General features: G+C 41.8%; 2 protein-coding genes across 6 annotated transcripts in view; one reads left to right on the forward strand and one right to left on the reverse strand.

Moving 5' to 3' along the window:
- The window catches only part of LOC139583493 (ribosomal protein S6 kinase alpha-3-like), a 29,832-nt gene extending 26,101 nt beyond the window's left edge, over positions 1 to 3,731 (forward strand). For 3 of the 5 annotated variants that reach the window (XM_071414639.1, XM_071414638.1, XM_071414637.1), the window contains 5 exons: positions 102 to 263; positions 348 to 424; positions 513 to 630; positions 732 to 872; positions 955 to 3,731. In XM_071414639.1, coding sequence (XP_071270740.1) covers positions 102 to 263; positions 348 to 424; positions 513 to 630; positions 732 to 872; positions 955 to 1,212 — 756 coding nt within the window. In that variant the 3' untranslated portion in view covers positions 1,213 to 3,731. The remainder of the gene's footprint in view (positions 1 to 101; positions 264 to 347; positions 425 to 512; positions 631 to 731; positions 873 to 954) is intronic. The other 2 variants (XM_071414641.1, XM_071414640.1) reach the window with 1 other exon arrangement.
- Positions 3,732 to 3,758: 27 nt separating this feature from the next.
- Positions 3,759 to 17,787, reverse strand: LOC139583495 (zinc finger protein 777-like). Its single transcript, XM_071414642.1, has 2 exons — positions 17,130 to 17,787; positions 3,759 to 6,543 (listed from the first exon to the last, which is right to left on the reverse strand). Exons 1-2 carry the CDS (start codon positions 17,415 to 17,417, stop codon positions 4,930 to 4,932), a joined length of 1,902 nt encoding a protein of 633 aa, XP_071270743.1. The 5' UTR covers positions 17,418 to 17,787; the 3' UTR covers positions 3,759 to 4,929.
- Between the last annotated feature and the right edge of the window lie 116 nt (positions 17,788 to 17,903).

The following is a 17,903-nucleotide window of genomic DNA, read 5'->3' on the forward strand; positions in this document are numbered from 1 at the left end:
ATACATTTCTGAGCCTCAATACTTTCTTTTTACAGCATACCTAGTTCTCATTCAATGTGTCGACGTGGGTGGGATTGACTGATTGGTTGATCATTTACCAGGTGGTGCACAGGGACCTGAAGCCCAGTAATATCCTGTATGTGGATGAGAGTGGGAACGCTGAGTCCATCAGGATCTGTGACTTTGGTTTTGCCAAGCAGCTGAGAGCTGAGAATGGCCTGCTGATGACGCCGTGCTACACAGCTAACTTTGTAGCTCCAGAGGTATGTACCGTGACAAACTCTCTCTGATGTTCTCTATGTGTGTGTACCATCTCATCCACTAATCATACAGTATGTGTTTTCTAGGTGTTGAAGAAGCAGGGTTATGATGCTGCCTGTGACATCTGGAGTCTGGGAGTCCTACTCTACACCATGCTGACAGGGTAAGACTGTGTCTGTTTTATCTGTGTGAATATGGCTGTTTGTGTATTTGCAATTGTTTACCCTTCTCTCCTTTCCTTTGCTCTCCAGGTTCACTCCATTTGCCAATGGTCTAGAGGACACTCCAGAGGAGATCCTGGCTCGGATCGGTAGCGGGAAGTTCTCTCTGACCGGAGGATACTGGAATTCTGTCTCAGCCGAGGCCAAGGTACACACACACCGAAGCCAAGGGAATGTTACCAACATTCAAACACGATATTCAATGGGGAATAATAATGTTGTAAAATGTTTTTGACCTCTGACCTGTAGGAGCTGGTGTCTAAGATGTTACACGTGGACCCCCACCAGCGTTTGACGGCTGGCCAGGTGTTGCGTCATCCCTGGGTCACACAACGCGACCAGCTGCCCAAATTCACACTCACCAGACAGGATGCTCCACACCTGGTCAAGGTAACACACTCTGTCCCACTATATTTTGTCTTTTTCATATACAGTGATGTGTGTTGCAATATTTTAATGACTTCAAATAAAGTTTGATTTGATTTGTGCAGGGCGCCATGGCAGCAACCTACTCTGCCCTCAACAGGAACGTTCCACCTGTCCTGGACCCTGTGGGATGTTCCACTCTGGCCCAACGGAGGGGGATGAAGAAACTCACATCCACTGCCCTCTGACCTTTAACCTTTCACCCCGGACTTATAACCTTGCTGGAGGTCTGTTCAGACAGACGGGCAGACCTGGTCCCTCAGGTGACCTGGACAGAACTCTGATGCACCTGGGACCCCCCTGACCCTTCTCTGTTAGGAACTAACCCAGTGGTTTCCACCCCTGGTGCCAGAGAGATAGAACTACAGCCTGTAGCTCTGTTGGACCACAGCTGGTGGTGACCACTAACATTGTATCGTCTCTCCAGTCTTTGCTTTGTACAATCAGCGTTGCCTCTAGATACTCAAGAGACACGTGTCAGGAACATGAATGTGCTGTATATAGATGTATGTATGTATGTACTTCTGGGAACATTTGAGAGATACCTGCATATGCATTTAAGACCCAATTTATGATGAACTGTATAACTGTAGCTCTGTGTGTAAACCTTAAGTAGCCTCTTTAGTGACCGAGTCATTACAGGGACAAAACTAGTGATGTCATCAGAGGGAGAGCAAATGGGACTTCCACTGACCGTGCCCTCTATATTGAGACAAGCTCCTCCCAGTCAGCCACAACATCCAATCAGAGTGACGGGAATGAGGTCCAATCATGGCTTTGGTTAGGCCAGTCTGGGTACCGCCTACCCTGTCCACACCAACTCAGCTCTACAGACACTAAGGTAAACGTTATCCTGGACCAGTGTTAAGCGGTGGTTAGCTGGGCAACGAGTCTGTGGCTTGCCCTGTGTGCATGTTGCTGCCTTATACAGTGCCCTCTGTAATTATTATTTTGTCTTCTATTGGCTCTATACTCAGTAAGTTTGGATTTAAAATCAAACAATGACTGAGGTTAAAGGGAAGACTGTCAGCTTTCATTTGAGAGCATCTTCATCCTTATCCAGGTGAACCGTTTAGAAATTATAGCCTTTTTCTATTGAGACAAATTCACTTGTGTGTATTTTTTAAGTAGTCAAAAGTTAAGTATTTGGTCCCATATTCATAGCACGCCTACATCAAGGTTGTGACTCTACAAATTTGTTGGATCCATTTGCTGTTTGTTTTGGTTGTGTTTCAGATTATTTTGTGCCCAATAGAAAATAATGTTAAAGAATGTAGTGTGTCATTTTGGAGTCACTTTTATTGTAAATAAGAATAGAATGTTTCTGAACACTTCTACATTAATGTGGACGCTACCATGATTACGGATAATCAGGAATTACTCGTGAGTAATGATGAGTGAGAAAGTCACAGATGCACAAATATCATACCCACAAGACATGCTAACCTCTCACCATTACAATAACAGGGGAGGTTAGCATGCATAGAAATGCTAACCTCCCCTGTTATTGTAATGGTGAGAGGTTAGCATGTTCTATTCTTATTTACAATAAAAGTGACTTCAAAATGACCCAATACATTCTTTACCATTAATTTATATTGGGCACAAAATAATCTGAAACACAACCAAAACAAACAACAAATGTATCCAACAAATGTGTAGTCACAAGCTTGATGTAGTCATTGCGTGCTAGGAATATGGGACCAAATACTACACTTTGACTGCTTTAATAGACACAAGTGAATTTGTCCCAATGCTTTTGGTCCCCTAAAATGTGTGTGTGTGTGTAGGGGGGGGGGTACTATGTACCAAAAGTACTGTAATTTCTAAACGGTTCACCCGATAGGGATGAAAATACCCTCAAAATAAGGTGACAGTCTGCACTTTAACCTCATGGTCATGGTTTGATTTCCCAATAATCCCAGAGGACACTGTATTTCCTGGTCCCAAGGAGCATTTGAATGGATGAAGCTGTGAAGAGACTGAGTCTGGCACTGAACTGTCAATAATGTACTAGTACAGCACCTCAGGGTTCTAGGAGATTAAATACAATGCATTTTAGAAATCCATTAACTAAGTCATGTAAGCACACAGGTGGGGGTGGGAGAGGCCCTTGGATGTAGAAATATGTGGATAGAACGGACATGATATTTTCTGATGAATTTAACCTGCTGTCTGGAATGATATGACAGTTGGGGACATAATCCAGTATGTTACTGTCTGGAATGATATGACAGTTGTGGAAGTAATCCAGTATGTTACTGTCTGGGCCTGCTGGCACATGCTGACTTCTTGTCAATCCCTTTAAAGTGCTGTCTGTCTAATAGAATGAAGAAAACTGTAGCTATCAATGACTTGTAGCGGTATTATTGAACTAATGATCTGATTCTGGATCAGTAGTGAACTTCTACCTATTTGATTTCTCTCCCTCTGCTCTTCTGGATGTGTTGTAACACACACAGTCTTTCAGTTTCTGATTGACTGTTAAGTGCTTAGCTGTAAGGTTGTGTGTTTGAGCAGTTTGTATGTTGTTTTGAGAGTAGATGAGATGCATTGCTTCTCTCTTTGGGACGGTTTCCTTGACACAGATTGCACCTTTTCCTGGACTTAAAAGCAATTTCAATGGAGAATCTGTCCAAGACTAGGCACAATATATGTCTGGGAAACCAGCCTTTTGTGTCCCAGTCTCTTTCCTCTGTCCCTGTGGAGATACAGTGTCCTTCCATCCATCCTGCTGCTACCGTCTCCTCTCTCTGGTTTTGTATCTCAGTGGAGTCACAGTAGGACTTTGTATTGAACATAATAAAACAGGCCTTCAGTACACGACTGTGTTTTTCACTGACCAGTAAATACTATAGAAAGGCTTTTTATTCAGAGAGCATGTCAATAGTGTAGAGAACAAAGCATCAGACATTCAGTAATGGAACCAGTCGACATCAAAGGGCTCCTTGTTGGGCAGGGCTACAGTGTCATTCGGGTTCATCTCTATTGGCCAGAGAAAGTTCACTTGGCTTCCTATTGGACCAGAGAGTTCCTACTGTATACATGGGGTGTATTCAGTGAGGTGAAACATTCAGAGTGTTGCAGATAGAAATGTAATAGAGTTGACACTATACCCTATTCTACATGACAGACATCCCATATGTTTAACAAAGTATTTGTTCTATACAAAACATTTCTATGGCTATGTTGCACCCACTAAACCTACCCATAGTGCTGTACTACTCACCCTGGAGTACTGTAGGAAATAAACAAGTGCAGATAAAGAGAAAAGTGCAGAACCAGAAGGAAAAATGGATTAAACCTCAAAGGATCAGGAATGGTCTAATAATATACTCTATAATCTCAACACCAACATTAACTCAGAAGCACTAAATTACATTTTATAAATGTGTGACTATCACATTTTACGTAAAGATACTTACAGGTAATGTTGTGTAAGACAACTCTATAGATCTAAATGTATAGAATACAAAAGATTAAACTGAATTCTCTCTATATGAATGACAGATTATGGATAGAAGGCTAAATGCACATCATATAGGATATTATGGGGCTTATAAAGGGCTTACAACATTTTAAAGACACCTGGCCTTCAAGGTAGCAGTGACAAACAAATACTGTACATATGGCTCAGTCTTTTCAGTTTCCATCTACGTGAGCTGGTACCCGTGTCTCACTGGGCTGGCTCCGGCGGGCCTGCTCCCACCTGGGGCCAAAGCCAGGCCACTGGTACTTTTCAGCTGGCATTTACATAATGGCTAACTGTGAACTTTAACACCTTCTCACAAAGCAAATGTTTTGATGATGCAGAGGTTGTTGATTCTGCTACTACTGTAATTTCTCCTATTCGGTCTGTATCGATAAAACAGTTCATCTCCTGTAAAAACCAAGTACTAGATCTATTCAGAGGATTTGATCCCAGTCTCAGTGTTCTCCTGTACAGAAATAATCATTGATAAAGTTCCCAGGTCAGTTTTTCATGTCAGAGGGAGGGGTATGGTTATGGGACAAAAAGGGGTTAAAGCACAGATTGAGATTCTATTTCTATGGTTATAAGTTCTTCTTCTTTGATGTCTTGTAGATGGGCGTGGTTATCTTGTAGAGAGGCAGGGTTGTTGTGTAGAGGGGCTGTACTATGATTCATTGTTTTATCAGGTTTTTTGAGTTTCCCAGACTGCTGGTCTAGCTGCTCCTGGTTGCGTCTGAGAGAGTGGTTTCTCAGGTGGGCAGTGAGGCCCCTCTGGGTCAGCTGGTAGATGCGACACTCATAACAGTAGTAGGGTGTCACGGACAAGTGTCTAACCTGATGTTTTAGGAAGCTGTCGATCGAGTTAAAGGTTTTTCCACACTCCTCACAGTGTGGGACCCTGCCCGGGTGTTCCAAGTCATAGTGCTTTTTCGTCGTGTACTTTCGCAGGATCTCCAGGGAGCAGAAGGAGCAGCGGAACGTCAACTTGTGAACACTGGTATGGCAACGAGAGTGCTTGTCCAGGCTAGTTTGGTTTCTGTGGTATATGTTACAGAGTGGGCAGAAGAATTTCTTCTCATGGCTGGGTTGGTATTGATTCTGCTGCACCTGGGCTGTCAGGTAAGCATCATAAGCCTTTTTCTGCTGCTCCCGCGCTTCCTGGGCTTTCTGGGCTTTCAGGTAAGCATCATAGGCCTTCATCTTCTGCTCCTGGGCTCCCTGGGCTTTCTGGATAGTCTCCAATGCCTTCTTCTTCTTCTTGTCATCATTTACACGGTGGAAGCGGATGTGAGTCCTCAGGGACCTCTTAGTTGTGTAGTGTTTGGGGCAGAGTGGCACTGGGCAGGTGTATTTTGCATCATTGCAGCAGCCGGTCTTGTGCTCCATTAACTCACTTCGGGACTGGAAGGTGTTGCTGCACTGTGGGCAGCGGAACCCTGCCACCCTCTTCTTCTTTCGCTTCTTCTCTTCTTCCTCCACAGTCTGACCTTTCTGTCTCTCCCGCTCTTCCTCCCTCGCCCTCTCTGCAATCATCTTCCACTCATCTTCCTCTGTTTTCTTCCTCTCTTGCTCCCATCTCCACCACTGCGGCCCCGGGAGCTTTTTCCGTCTCCCTTTTTTCACCCACATCCCTTCCATCCTGCCCTCTCCCCTCTCCTCTATCCTCCATCCCTCCTCCTCCTCCTCCCCTAACACATATTCTCTCCATTCCTCCTCCTCTGGTTTTGAGTTTTCTATCACAAACACCTCCACCTCATGCGCCGTCACATTCATTTTCTCCATCATCCATTCTTTCATTCTGCCCTTTCCCTTCATCCTCTCTTCCCTGTGAATCTCTGTTACCATGGCATCACAGCCTCCTTCCTCTCCTTCATCTTGGTGAGAGTGTGAGTATTCCATCCCATACTCTCCTCCCTCTTTCTTCCTTTCTCCTGTGTGTGAGTCTCCTATTTTCACCACTCTAATCTGGTCATAGCTCCCTGCAATGCTTGCGTCCTCCCCAACATTTTCCTCTTTGATTGAACTAAACAACTTCTTGATTGAGCCCAACGAATTGTTTGAGCGATTCACCTGCGAGTCCACCTCTCTGTCCACTGGCTCCTCCTTGATGCCAGTCTTTTTTACTTCCAACACCCCAGTCCCCTTTGCACTCTCAGCGGACACCTGTGAGATGAACAAGAAGTGTTTAGTTATTAAATTTAAGTTACAGTGTTTGGGCTACACTTGGTTTAAGAAACTGTAGGCTAGGCCTGGAAGACACATTTTAGATAGCCATAAAGTTTAAGAACAAAAAAATACCATAAGAACAAAAAATATGGTTTTGTTGGTGGTGTGGAGTGGGATAGGTGAAAGACATGAACTACTTAATTGGCGGCAAATGTTTAAAGCATTGCGCCGCCATCTTCTTTACTATAGGGCTGAAACTTTAATTGTTCACTTAAAATGTATGCCACACAAAAACCCATTGATTTCAAAAGTTTAACAAATCATAAAACTATGCACAAGCACTACTTTTAAAGAAGTACACTGATTTTTACAAGAACTGTGCAGATGCCAAGTTTGGTAAAAAATCATTTTGGTAAAATCTGTTTTTTTGTGTGTCCATATTTTCCAAAAACTGCCTGGACCAGACCAAATCTGAACCAATCACAGATGTTTGTTTCACAAGTTTGTACAGACAAAGTACAGCACTCTAGAGTACAGTACATTAGTGTACTCAAATTTAGTGTGCTCTACTGTGTACTGTACAATACTCTACTTTTCTTTACTGTACTCTACTGTCCAAATTTGTGAACCCAACTGTCGTTTGTGACTACTACGATTTCCCATTGTAGCCAATTCAATTGCTGAAATTCCGTTACTGATTTATCTGAAATTCCGTTACTGATTTGGTAACAGTTTTCAAGTTCTAATCAATAAAAAAATTCCTAAACAAAATTGATTTCAGTAAAAACACAAACTAATTGATAGGTCTACCTTTACTTGTTACTTCTGTGAACTTTCACTATCCTCCCTCATGAGGGAGAGAAATTAGAAAATATCTTAAAGATACAGTATGTGGATTTTTTAAAATGGAATTTCAAGGCACAGAGCAATGTTTCTTAAACTTACACAAGGCAACATTTCGTCAAGTGTTAATATTAGTTGGCAACGGTCTTTACGTTAACATTATTGTATTTTTATGTATTTCTAATACCTTTTAAGACTTTTTCTTGCAGATGTTTTCTAAGACCTCTTTTCCATCTGTTTGACCAGAAATCAAAGCCTTTGCTTAATACAAAAAAATTTGGGATGATAAATGGTTGAAAAATGTAAATATGCCTTAAAGCCCACACCAGTAGAAAGTAGAGGTCGACCGATTAATCTGGATGGCCGATTAATTAGGGCCGATTTCAAGTTCATAACAAAATCGGTAATTGACCTTTTTGGACGCCGGTTATGGCCGATAACATTGCAATCCACGAGGAGACTGCGTGGCAAGCTAACCACCTGTTATGCGAGTGCAGCATCAAAAGGACCTTGTGGCTGCAAGGAGCCAAGGTAAGTTGCTAGCATTAAACTTATCTTATAAAAACAATCAATCTTCACATAATCACTAGTTAACTACACATGGTTGATGATATTACTAGGTTAACTAGCTTGTCCTGCGTTATATAATCAATGCGGTGCCTGTTAATTTATCATCGAATCACAGCTTACTTCAACTTCGCCAAACGGGTGATGATTTAACATAAGCGCATTCCCGAAAAAGCACAATCGTTGCACAAATGTGTCTAACCATTAACATCAATGTCTTTCTTAAAATCAATACAAAGAAGTATATATTTTTAAACCTGCATATTTAGTTAAAAGAAATTCATGTTAGCAGGCAATATTAACTAGGGAAATTGTGTCACTTCTCTTGCGTTCAGTGCAAGCAGAGTCAGGGTATATGCAGCAGTTTGGGCTGCCTGGCTCGTTGAGAACTGTGTGAAGACCATTTCTTCCTAACAAAGAACGTAATTAATTTGCCAGAATTTTACATAATGACATAACATTGAAGGTTGTGCAATGTAACAGCAATATTTAGACTTAGGTTTGCCACCCATTCGATAAAATACAGAACGCTTCGCAATGATAGTTACCGGATTTAACCATATTAATGACCAAAGGCTCTTATTTCTGTGTGTTTATTATATTATAATTAAGTCTATGATTTGATATTTGATAGAGCAGTCTGAGCGGTGGTAGGCAGCAACAGGCTCGTAAGCATTCATTCAAACAGTACTTTACTGCATTTGCCAGCAGCTTTTAGCAATGCTTGAAGCACAGCACTGTTTATATGACTTCAAGCCTATCAACCCCAGAGATTAGGCTGGCAATACTAAAGTGCCTATAAGAACATCCAATAGTCAAAGATAAATGAAATACAAATGGTATCGAGAGAAATGGTTAACAGGTCATAATTCCTATAATAACTTGCGGCTGAACATGAAAGGGGTTTCTTTGTTATTTTACCGTTCATGTCTTCCATAGAGAATGTCTTGATCTACTTCAAATAAGGTCTGTGTTTCATGCAGGCTTAAACCGCCTCAGCTTTTTGATACTCATGTAAATCTCGTTAAAATAAGGTAACGTTTGTCAACATATTTTCATAAATCCACTCTACAAAAAAAAAATATTTTTGCCTATATTTAGCCAATATTGATCAGAGTTACCTGCACTGAACGCAAGAGAAGTGACACAATTTCCCTAGTTAATATTGCCTGCTAACATGAATGGATATCTACACAGTTATCAAATTGGCAAGGTGTTATAAGACTAAACGAAACACAGACCTTATTTGAAGTGAATCTAAAAACAGCCTATGGAATAAATAAATTAATGAAGGAACCGCTTTTCAGATTTTGCTGGAAGGTGTCATGGGAATTATGACTCACACTTTGGTAGTCAATTATTACCATGGCCATTATTAAAATAGGATTTCCTGCATATAGAATTTACAATTGTTGTTTTCAACATTCATCACAGGTAACTTAAACTCTAGTTTTATTATTCAAACAGTTGAGAGTAAGTGTCTCCTAAGCAGACACTTCAGTATCCTTGTCACTTCAGAGAGCTGTGACTGTGTGTGTACAATTATATTCATTTTACAGATGGCAGAGAAAAGCAGAGATGCAGAGAAAAGCAGAGATGATGCTGTGCAACTCACTTTGACCACTCTTTACTGGCCAAACAGAGGCTGAGAGCCATTCAGGAAGAGTTTGGCCTTCCCAAACACAGCATCATCCAAGAAGTTCAAACTCGCTGGAACTCAACATTACACATGTTGCAGAGGATGTTTGAACAGAGGCGTACACTGAATGTGTATGCAGGTGAATACAGATACATCAGCAGTTTGTCTGCTGCACAGTGGGACATTGTCACTAACCTAATTGAGACTCTGGCACCTATGGAGGAGGTGACACTGGAGATGAGCCACTCCAACTCTACAGCAGCACGCATCATCCCCAGTGTGTCGGTGCTGAAGCTTATGCTGCAGCAGGAGGATTCTTCTACTCAAGGCATCAACATTTTACGGAAGACCATGTTGGACAGTCTGACAAGGCGGTGCTCCGAGGCCGAGGAGACAAAAGTGCCTGGTGCTGGCAACTGTCCTGGATCCACGTTACAAGAGCTAGGCCTTCAGCTCAGAGACAGCACTAGAGAAATACAAAAGAGTGGCTGAAGGAGGAGTCTGACCTACTAAGGAAACCAAATCCCAGAGCCACAGCAGAATGGACTAGTGAAGAGGAGGACCCAGATCCAGGTGCAAAGAGTCCAAGTAGATCAGCCACCCAGTCTGATGGACAGCCTCTACGCTAGAATCCTTGGAAGCCAAGAGGGCAGGGCTGTAGTCCAGCGCAGTTTTTAAATTGAGTTGGAGCGTTACCTCACAGAGCCTGTCATTGACAGAAAGAGCACCTTGTCTTTGGAGTGGTGGAAGCAGAATGAGGACAGACTTCAATCACTCGCTCCACTGGCAAAGAAGTTTCTGTCCCCCACCTTCTTCGGTCCCAAGTAGAGGTCGACCGATTATGATTTTTCAACGCCGATACCGATTATTGGAGGACCATAAAAAGCCGATACCGATTAATCTGCCGATTAAAAAAAAAAAGTATTTATTTATTTGTAATAATGACAATTACAACAATACTGAATGAACACTTATTTTAACTTAATATAATACATCAATAAAATCAATTTAGCCTCAAATAAATAATGAAACATGTTCAATTTGGTTTAAATAATGCAAAAACAAAGTGTTGGAGAAGAAAGTAAAAGTGCAATATGTGCCATGTAAAAAGGCTAACGTTTAAGTTCCTTGCTCAGAACATGAGAACATATGAAAGCTGGTGGTTTCTTTTAACATGAGTCTTCAATATTCCCAGGTAAGAAGTTTAAGGTTGTAGTGCAGAAAGCAGAGCTTGTTTGCATGTTCCCCTGTCAGTCTGCTCCTCCACTTATCATAAATGATCCCCACCTCACTGAACACTCTCTCACTTGGGACTAGAGGTCGACCGATTAATCGGAATGGCCGATTAATTGGGGCCGATTTCAATTTTTAATAACAATCGGTAATCTGCATTTTTGGACACCAATCACAGCCGATTACATTGCACTCCATGAGGAGACAGCGTGGCAGGCTGACTACCTGTTATGCGAGTGCAGCAAGGAGTCACGGTAAGGTGCTAGCTAGCGTTAAACGTATAAAAAACAATCAATCTTAACATAATCACTAGTTAACTACACATGGTTGCTGATATTATTAGTTTATCTAGCTTGTCCTGCGTTGAATATAATCGATGCGGTGCCTGTTAATTTATCATTGAATCATAGCCTACTTCACCAAACGGTGACCAGAGCTTACCCAGGATGCTGCACAACAACTTAAGTTGGGCTTGAAGTGATAAACCCGAACTCCACGCTTCGTGCAAATTCATGCCAATGCCTTGTCTTTTCCTATGAAATTATGTGTAAATTATTTTTTGCCTCGGTTTCGTTTCAGGGCTGGGTCTTATTTGAATGATACAACCCACCAGCATGGCATTGTTTATTAATCAGAAACACCTGCAAAGTTTGAGTCGCAACTGAGCTGGGCAATATAATAGATAACCTTTGGCTACAGCAAAGATGATGGATAATTAAGCATTAAATGCAGGAGGAGGTGTGGTATATGGCCAATATACCACGGCTAAGGGCTGTTCTTACGCACAACGCAAGGTGGAGTGCCTGGACACAGCCCTTAGCCGTGGTATATTGGCCATGTACCACAAACCCCCGAGGTGCCTTATTGATATTATAAACTGGGTACCAATGTAATTAGAGCAGTTAAAATACATAGTCATACCCTTGATATACGGTCTGATATACCAGGCTGTCAGCCAATCAGCATTCAAGGCTCGAACCACCCAGTTTATAAATGAAGATACACTATATACACAAAAGTATGTGGACACCCATTCAAATGAATTGATTTGCCTATTTCAGCCACACCCGTTGCTGACAGGTGTATAAAATCGAGCACTGAGCCATGCAATCTCCATAGACAAACATTGACAGTAAAATGGCCTTACTGAAGAGCTCAGATACTTTCAACGTGGCACCGTCATAGGATGCCACCTTTCCAACAAGTCAGTTTGTCAAATTTCTGCCTTGCTAGAGCTGCCCCGGTCAACTGTAAGCGCTGTTATTGTGAAGTGGAAACGTCTAGGAGCAACAACGGCTCAACTGCAAAGTGGTAGGCCACACAAGCTTACAGAACAGTACCTGAGTGCTGAAGCGCGTAAAAATCGTCTGTCCTTGGTTGCAACACTACCAAGTTCCAAACTGCCTCTGGAAGCAACGTCAACACAAGAACTGTTTGTTGGGAGGTTCATGAAATGGGTTTCCATGACCGAGCAGCTACACACAAGCCTAAGATCACCATGCGCAATGCCAAGCATTTGCTGCAGTGGTGTAAAGCTCGCCACCATTGGACCAGTGGAAACTCATTCTCTGGCGTGATGAATCACGCTTCACCATCTGGCAGTCCGACGGATGAATCTGGGTTTGGTGGATGCCAGGAGAAGGCTACCTGCCCCAATGCATAGTGCCTACTGTACAGTTTGGTGGAGGAGGAATAATGGTCTGGGGCTGTTTTTTATGTTTCGGCCTAGGCCCCTTAGTTCCAGTGAAGTGAAATCTTAGCGCTACTGCATTCAATGACATTCTAGACGATTCTGTGCTTCCAACTTTGTGGCAACAGTTTGGGGAAGGGCCTTACCTATTTCAGCATGAAAATGCCCCCATGTACAAAGCGAGGTCCATACAGAAATGGTTTGTCGAGATCGGTGTGGAAGAACTTGACTGGCCTGCACAGAGCCCTGACCTCAACCCCATCAAACACATTTGGGATGAATTGGAACTCCGACTGAGCCAGGCCTAATCGCCCAACATCAGTGGCCGACCTCACTAATGCTCTTGTGGTTGAATGGAAGCAAGTCCCTGCAGCAATGTTCCAACATCTTGTGGAAAGCCTTCCCAACAGAGTGGAGGCTATTATAGCAGCAAAGGGGGGACCAACTCCATATTAATGCCCATGATTTTGGAATGAGATGTTCGATGAGCAGGTAGCGACATTCTTTCGGTCATGTAGTGTAGTTCACTCAGGCCGTTTACCATTGAAGAAAATGGTCAGTTCCGGGTCAGACAGGTTGGTTGTTTAGCAACAGAAACGATGCACGCACAACCATGGGGCAAAACAGATGAGGTTGGCTTCGATTGTTGACAACATGTAAGCTATATTTCGTCTCTCATTTATTGAGAACATAAATAACTTTGCACAATGACCACTTGTTGTCTCTTAAATATATTGTTACAGTTGTTGGTTAGCTAGCTAGCGAATTTTAGACATATTAGCATTGACATGAAATCAGTCAAAACACCTCAAATTAAGACATGGTATCAATAACAAGATGAAACAAGCTGAAACGAGCCACTTATGATTCCTTATATGGCAGTTTCTTGTCATTCTTGCTAGCAATCTGGCCATCCGGAATCACAACAACAGGCTGACTTCTGCCCCATGGAAGCGCGCACATTGTTTTGGTGACGTTGTCAGCCAACCCATCTATAGACACCAACCCATCTATAGACACCAACCCATCTATAGACAGACACTATTTAGCTCATTGACTTACATTGAACCAGAAAAAAAAAAGTCAATGGGTCGTCTCTTTTCCCCTTCTGTCTCTGGCGACAGCTTTTTACTGGCTGCCTGAGCCATGGAGCAAATTAAAATAGGTTGCACCCCCACCTTATCACCAGCAACTAATCATAATCAATTGGAAATTTAAAGTTTCACTTATTTTTGCTCTAGTCTGTCTAAAAAAAATATGGTAAATGGTCAAATTGCGTGCGATATGATTTCATTTTGGAACCCCGCTCCCCCAAGATGAATGGTTTTGGCCACACTCCACTGCTTTGGCTGATGCAGCTAGAATTCAAGTGTCTATCTTACACTGAACAAAAATATAAATGCAACATGCAACAATTTCAAAGATTTGACTTAAGATTTGACTGAGTTAAAGTTATTTTATTTTTAGATGTGTGTATTGTTAGATATTACTGTACTGTTGGAGCTAGGAACACAAGCATTTCACTACACCACAATAACATCTGCCAAATATGTGTATGTGACCAATACAATTTGATTTATAAGGAAATCCATCAATTGAAATAAATGCATTAGGCCCTAATCTATGGATTTCACATGACTGTGAATACAGATATGCATCTGTTTGTCACAGATACCTGTAAAAAAAAAAAAAAAAAAAAAAAGTAGGGCATTTCATTGTCCATAGCTTATGTCTGCCCATACCATAACCCCACCATGGGGCACTCTGTTCACAACGTTGACATCAGCAAACCGATCGCCCACACAACGCCATACACGCTGTCTGACATCTGCCCGGGTATAGTTGAAACCGGGGTTCATCAGTGAAGAGCACACTTCGCCAGCGTGCAAGTGGCTATCGAAGGTGAGCATTTGCCCACTGAAGTCGGTTACGTTGCCGAACTGCAGTCAGGTCAAGACTTTGGTGAGGATGATGAGCATGCAGATGAGCTTCCCTAAAACGTTTTTTGACAGTTTGTGCAGAAATTCTTTGGTTGTGCAAACCAACAGTTTCATCAGTTGTCCGCGTGGCTGGTCTCAGACAATGTTGCAGGTGAAGAAGCCAGATATGGAGGTCCTGGGCTGGAGTGGTTACACATGGTCTGCGGTTGTGAGGCCGGTTGGACGTACTGCCAAATTCTCTAAAACAATGTTGGAGGTGGCTTATGGTAGAGAAATGAACATTACATTCTCTGGCAACAGCTCTGGTGGACATTCCTGCACTCAGTATACCAATTGCACGCCCCCTCAAAACTTGAGACATCTGTGGCATTGTGTTCTGTGACAAAACTGCAAATTTGAGTGGTCTTTTAATGTCCACAGCACAAGGTGCACCTGTGTAAATATCATGCTGTTTAATCAGCTTCTTGATATTCCACAGCGGTCAGGTGGATGGATTATCTTGGCAAAGGAGAAATGCTCACTAACAGGGATGTAAGCAAATTTGTGCTCAAAATTTGAGATAAATACAATTTTTGTGAGTATTGAACATTTCCGGGAACTTTTATTTCAGCTCATGAAACATGGGACCAACACTTCAAATGTTGCGTTTCTATTTTTGTTCAGTGAATAATGAAAAGGCACCCGTGAAAGATTATGCTTTGTGTCCGATGCGCTCAAGGTGTTGTTATATATCATTTGCGGCATACATCATGAGCAAAGTCATTGTAGCCTGTCATTCCACTTCCCCTAGCTGTGAGAACCATGGCCTCACGAGCGTACCAAAGGTTGCACCGTGCCCATTACAATGTAGAAAAATGTGTCTAGTCCGAACCGTTCAATAGTTAGGCTATCCATATTACCAGAGCTTCATCTTATTCTTTCTATGGAGAATTCGCGGCGGCAATCTATGGAAGATGTCAATAGATGGCAAAGTCCAAGATAGTGGTTTCCCCTATCCATCTGTGGCAAAGTTCTCTACATGCTTATGAAAAATCCAGCTCCAGATCCAGCCATAGCCAAGCTGGCTACATGCGTCATTCTTTCGGAGATGGAACCTAAAAGACAATTTCCGCTATAGGTCTGGAATTACATGGAAATAGTGACAGCTTTGCCCTCTGGTGGGGGCCTTTAATTAAAAAATATATAGAGACTCTTAGCTTTCATTTGACATGATCCTTTGAACTTCACATGTTGGTGCTCATGGGTCCCTTTACATGGAAAAGATCTATAACCTTTTCAGCATACTCTCTTGATTAAAGATGCACTCCGGGATCTTAAGCACAACAAATTCGTAACACATTGCCCTAATTGGATTCGTAACAGATCACACTAATTGCAAAAATCATATATCATACAAATTGCAAAATTCTTAACATATCACACAAATGGATGACGTTGTATGCTAAAACGGGGGCCAATTTTGGCTTATGGGGACCACTTTAAAAACGACTGGCTGAAATTATACAAAAGTTTGAGAGTGCATCTAACTTATTAGCCTATAGTATACTATCTTTGATTAACTTACTAGCCTATAATATACTATCTTTGATTAACTTACTAGCCTATAGTATACTATCTTTGATTAACTTACTAGCCTATAGTATACTATCTTTGATTAACTTATTAGCCTATAGTATACTGTCTTTGATTAACTTACTAGCCTATAGTATACTATCTTGCCAGCAGCATACCACCCTGCATACCACTGCTGGCTTGCTTCTGAAGCTAAGCAGGGTTGGTCCTGGTCAGTCCCTGGATGGGAGACCAGATGCTGCTGGAAGTGGTGTTGGAGAGCCAGTAGGAGGCACTCTTTCCTCTGGTCTAAAAAAAAAAATATCCCAATGCCCCAGGGCAGTGATTGGGGACACTGCCCTGTGTAGGGTGCCGTCTTTCGGATGGGACGTTAAACGGGTGTCCTGACTCTCTGAGGTCATTAAAGATCCCATGGCACTTATCGTAAGAGTAGGGGTGTTAACCCCGGTGTCCTGGCTAAATTCCCAATCTGGCCCTCAAACCATCATGGTCACCTAATAATCCCCAGTTTACAATTGGCTCATTCATCCCCCTCCTCTCCCCTGTAACTATTCCCCAGGTCGTTGCTGCAAATGAGAACGTGTTCTCAGTCAACTTACCTGGTAAAATAACGGTAAAAAAAAAAAATATCTTTGATTAACTTACTAGCCTATAGTATACTATCTTTGATTAACTTACTAGCCTATAGTATACTATCTTTGATTAACTTATTAGCCTATAGTATACTATCTTTGATTAACTTACTAGCCTATAGTATACTATCTTTGATTAACTTATTAGCCTATAGTATACTATCTTTGATTAACTTACTAGCCTATAGTATACTATCTTTGATTAACTTACTAGCCTATAGTATACTGTCTTTGATTAACTTACTAGCCTATAGTATACCGTCTTTGATTAGCTTACTAGCCTATAGTATTTTTACTAGCCTATAGTAGATTGTCTTTGATTAACTTACTAGCCTGTAGAATACTGTATTTGATGCAGTAGCCTACACAATAGTTTAGGTGCGATCCAATGTTACATTAGCTACGTTTCATAAAACACATACACATTTACAAAGTTGTAGGCTAGCCTCTTTGCGCAAATTACTCACTGTGTGTTGCCGATACGCCGATGTTTTTTCAGTGAAATAAATCGTTGGGACTGCGTCAAGATTTAATATTAACCTCGTGGTGAAACCGAGATCAAGTTTTGTGAAGCACTCTTCTGTAAAGTGGTCGCCACATAAGCGGGACACAACTGGAATGTTCTCTCCTGAGTTGCTTTCATTAATAAACTGTAGCCACTGTTGACGTCTCTGTGGCTCCTCTGGTAAACTGTAATGAATAATTGCGTCCGATTTATTGGCGCATCCTCTAACAATGCATCTATGGATTTCCATTGTGCACTTTTCTTTAGCCAGTTATTTTCTCATGAAACAGAGCCAAATTTGATATACTTTTTAGCTACTCATTTTGTCGTCACCACTGACACAGATTGTTGCTCTCTTTGCTAGCCAACTGTTAGCAACAACAACCAAGTTAGCATTGTGGCTAAGCTGTCTACAGTGTTGAGTCAATAATTTATATCCTCACGTTGACTTTACACATTCTCTCTATCTGGCTATGCCGTTTGAACAGTGGTGAATATGTGTACAACATATTTTCCAGGTACTAAAATGCTAATTAATGGATTGCAAAAATAGCTAGGAGGTTGCAACTTCTTATGTTTTTGCAACAGAATAGGCGCACGGTCGCCTCCTACTGTAGTGGAGTGTTTCTACTGAACGACCATTTACTCTAGGAGGCTATATTATTTTCCTCAAACGTATTAACACATAAAATGTATATCGAATTGATTGGTTTGATTATTCTAAACACGTACACAG

This window comes from Salvelinus alpinus, chromosome 8, assembly GCF_045679555.1.
Source record: "Salvelinus alpinus chromosome 8, SLU_Salpinus.1, whole genome shotgun sequence".
In the NCBI taxonomy this organism is placed as follows: Eukaryota; Metazoa; Chordata; class Actinopteri; order Salmoniformes; family Salmonidae; genus Salvelinus; species Salvelinus alpinus.

Bases quoted from the DNA above. Each gene is read 5' to 3' on its own strand.
- LOC139583495 (XM_071414642.1), bottom strand. From the start codon at position 17,417: ATGGAAATCCATAGATGCATTGTTAGAGGATGCGCCAATAAATCGGAC. The intron at 6,544-17,129 runs GTGAGTAATTTG...TTCATCTCACAG, and splicing joins CGGCGTATCGGCAACACACA to GTGTCCGCTGAGAGTGCAAA.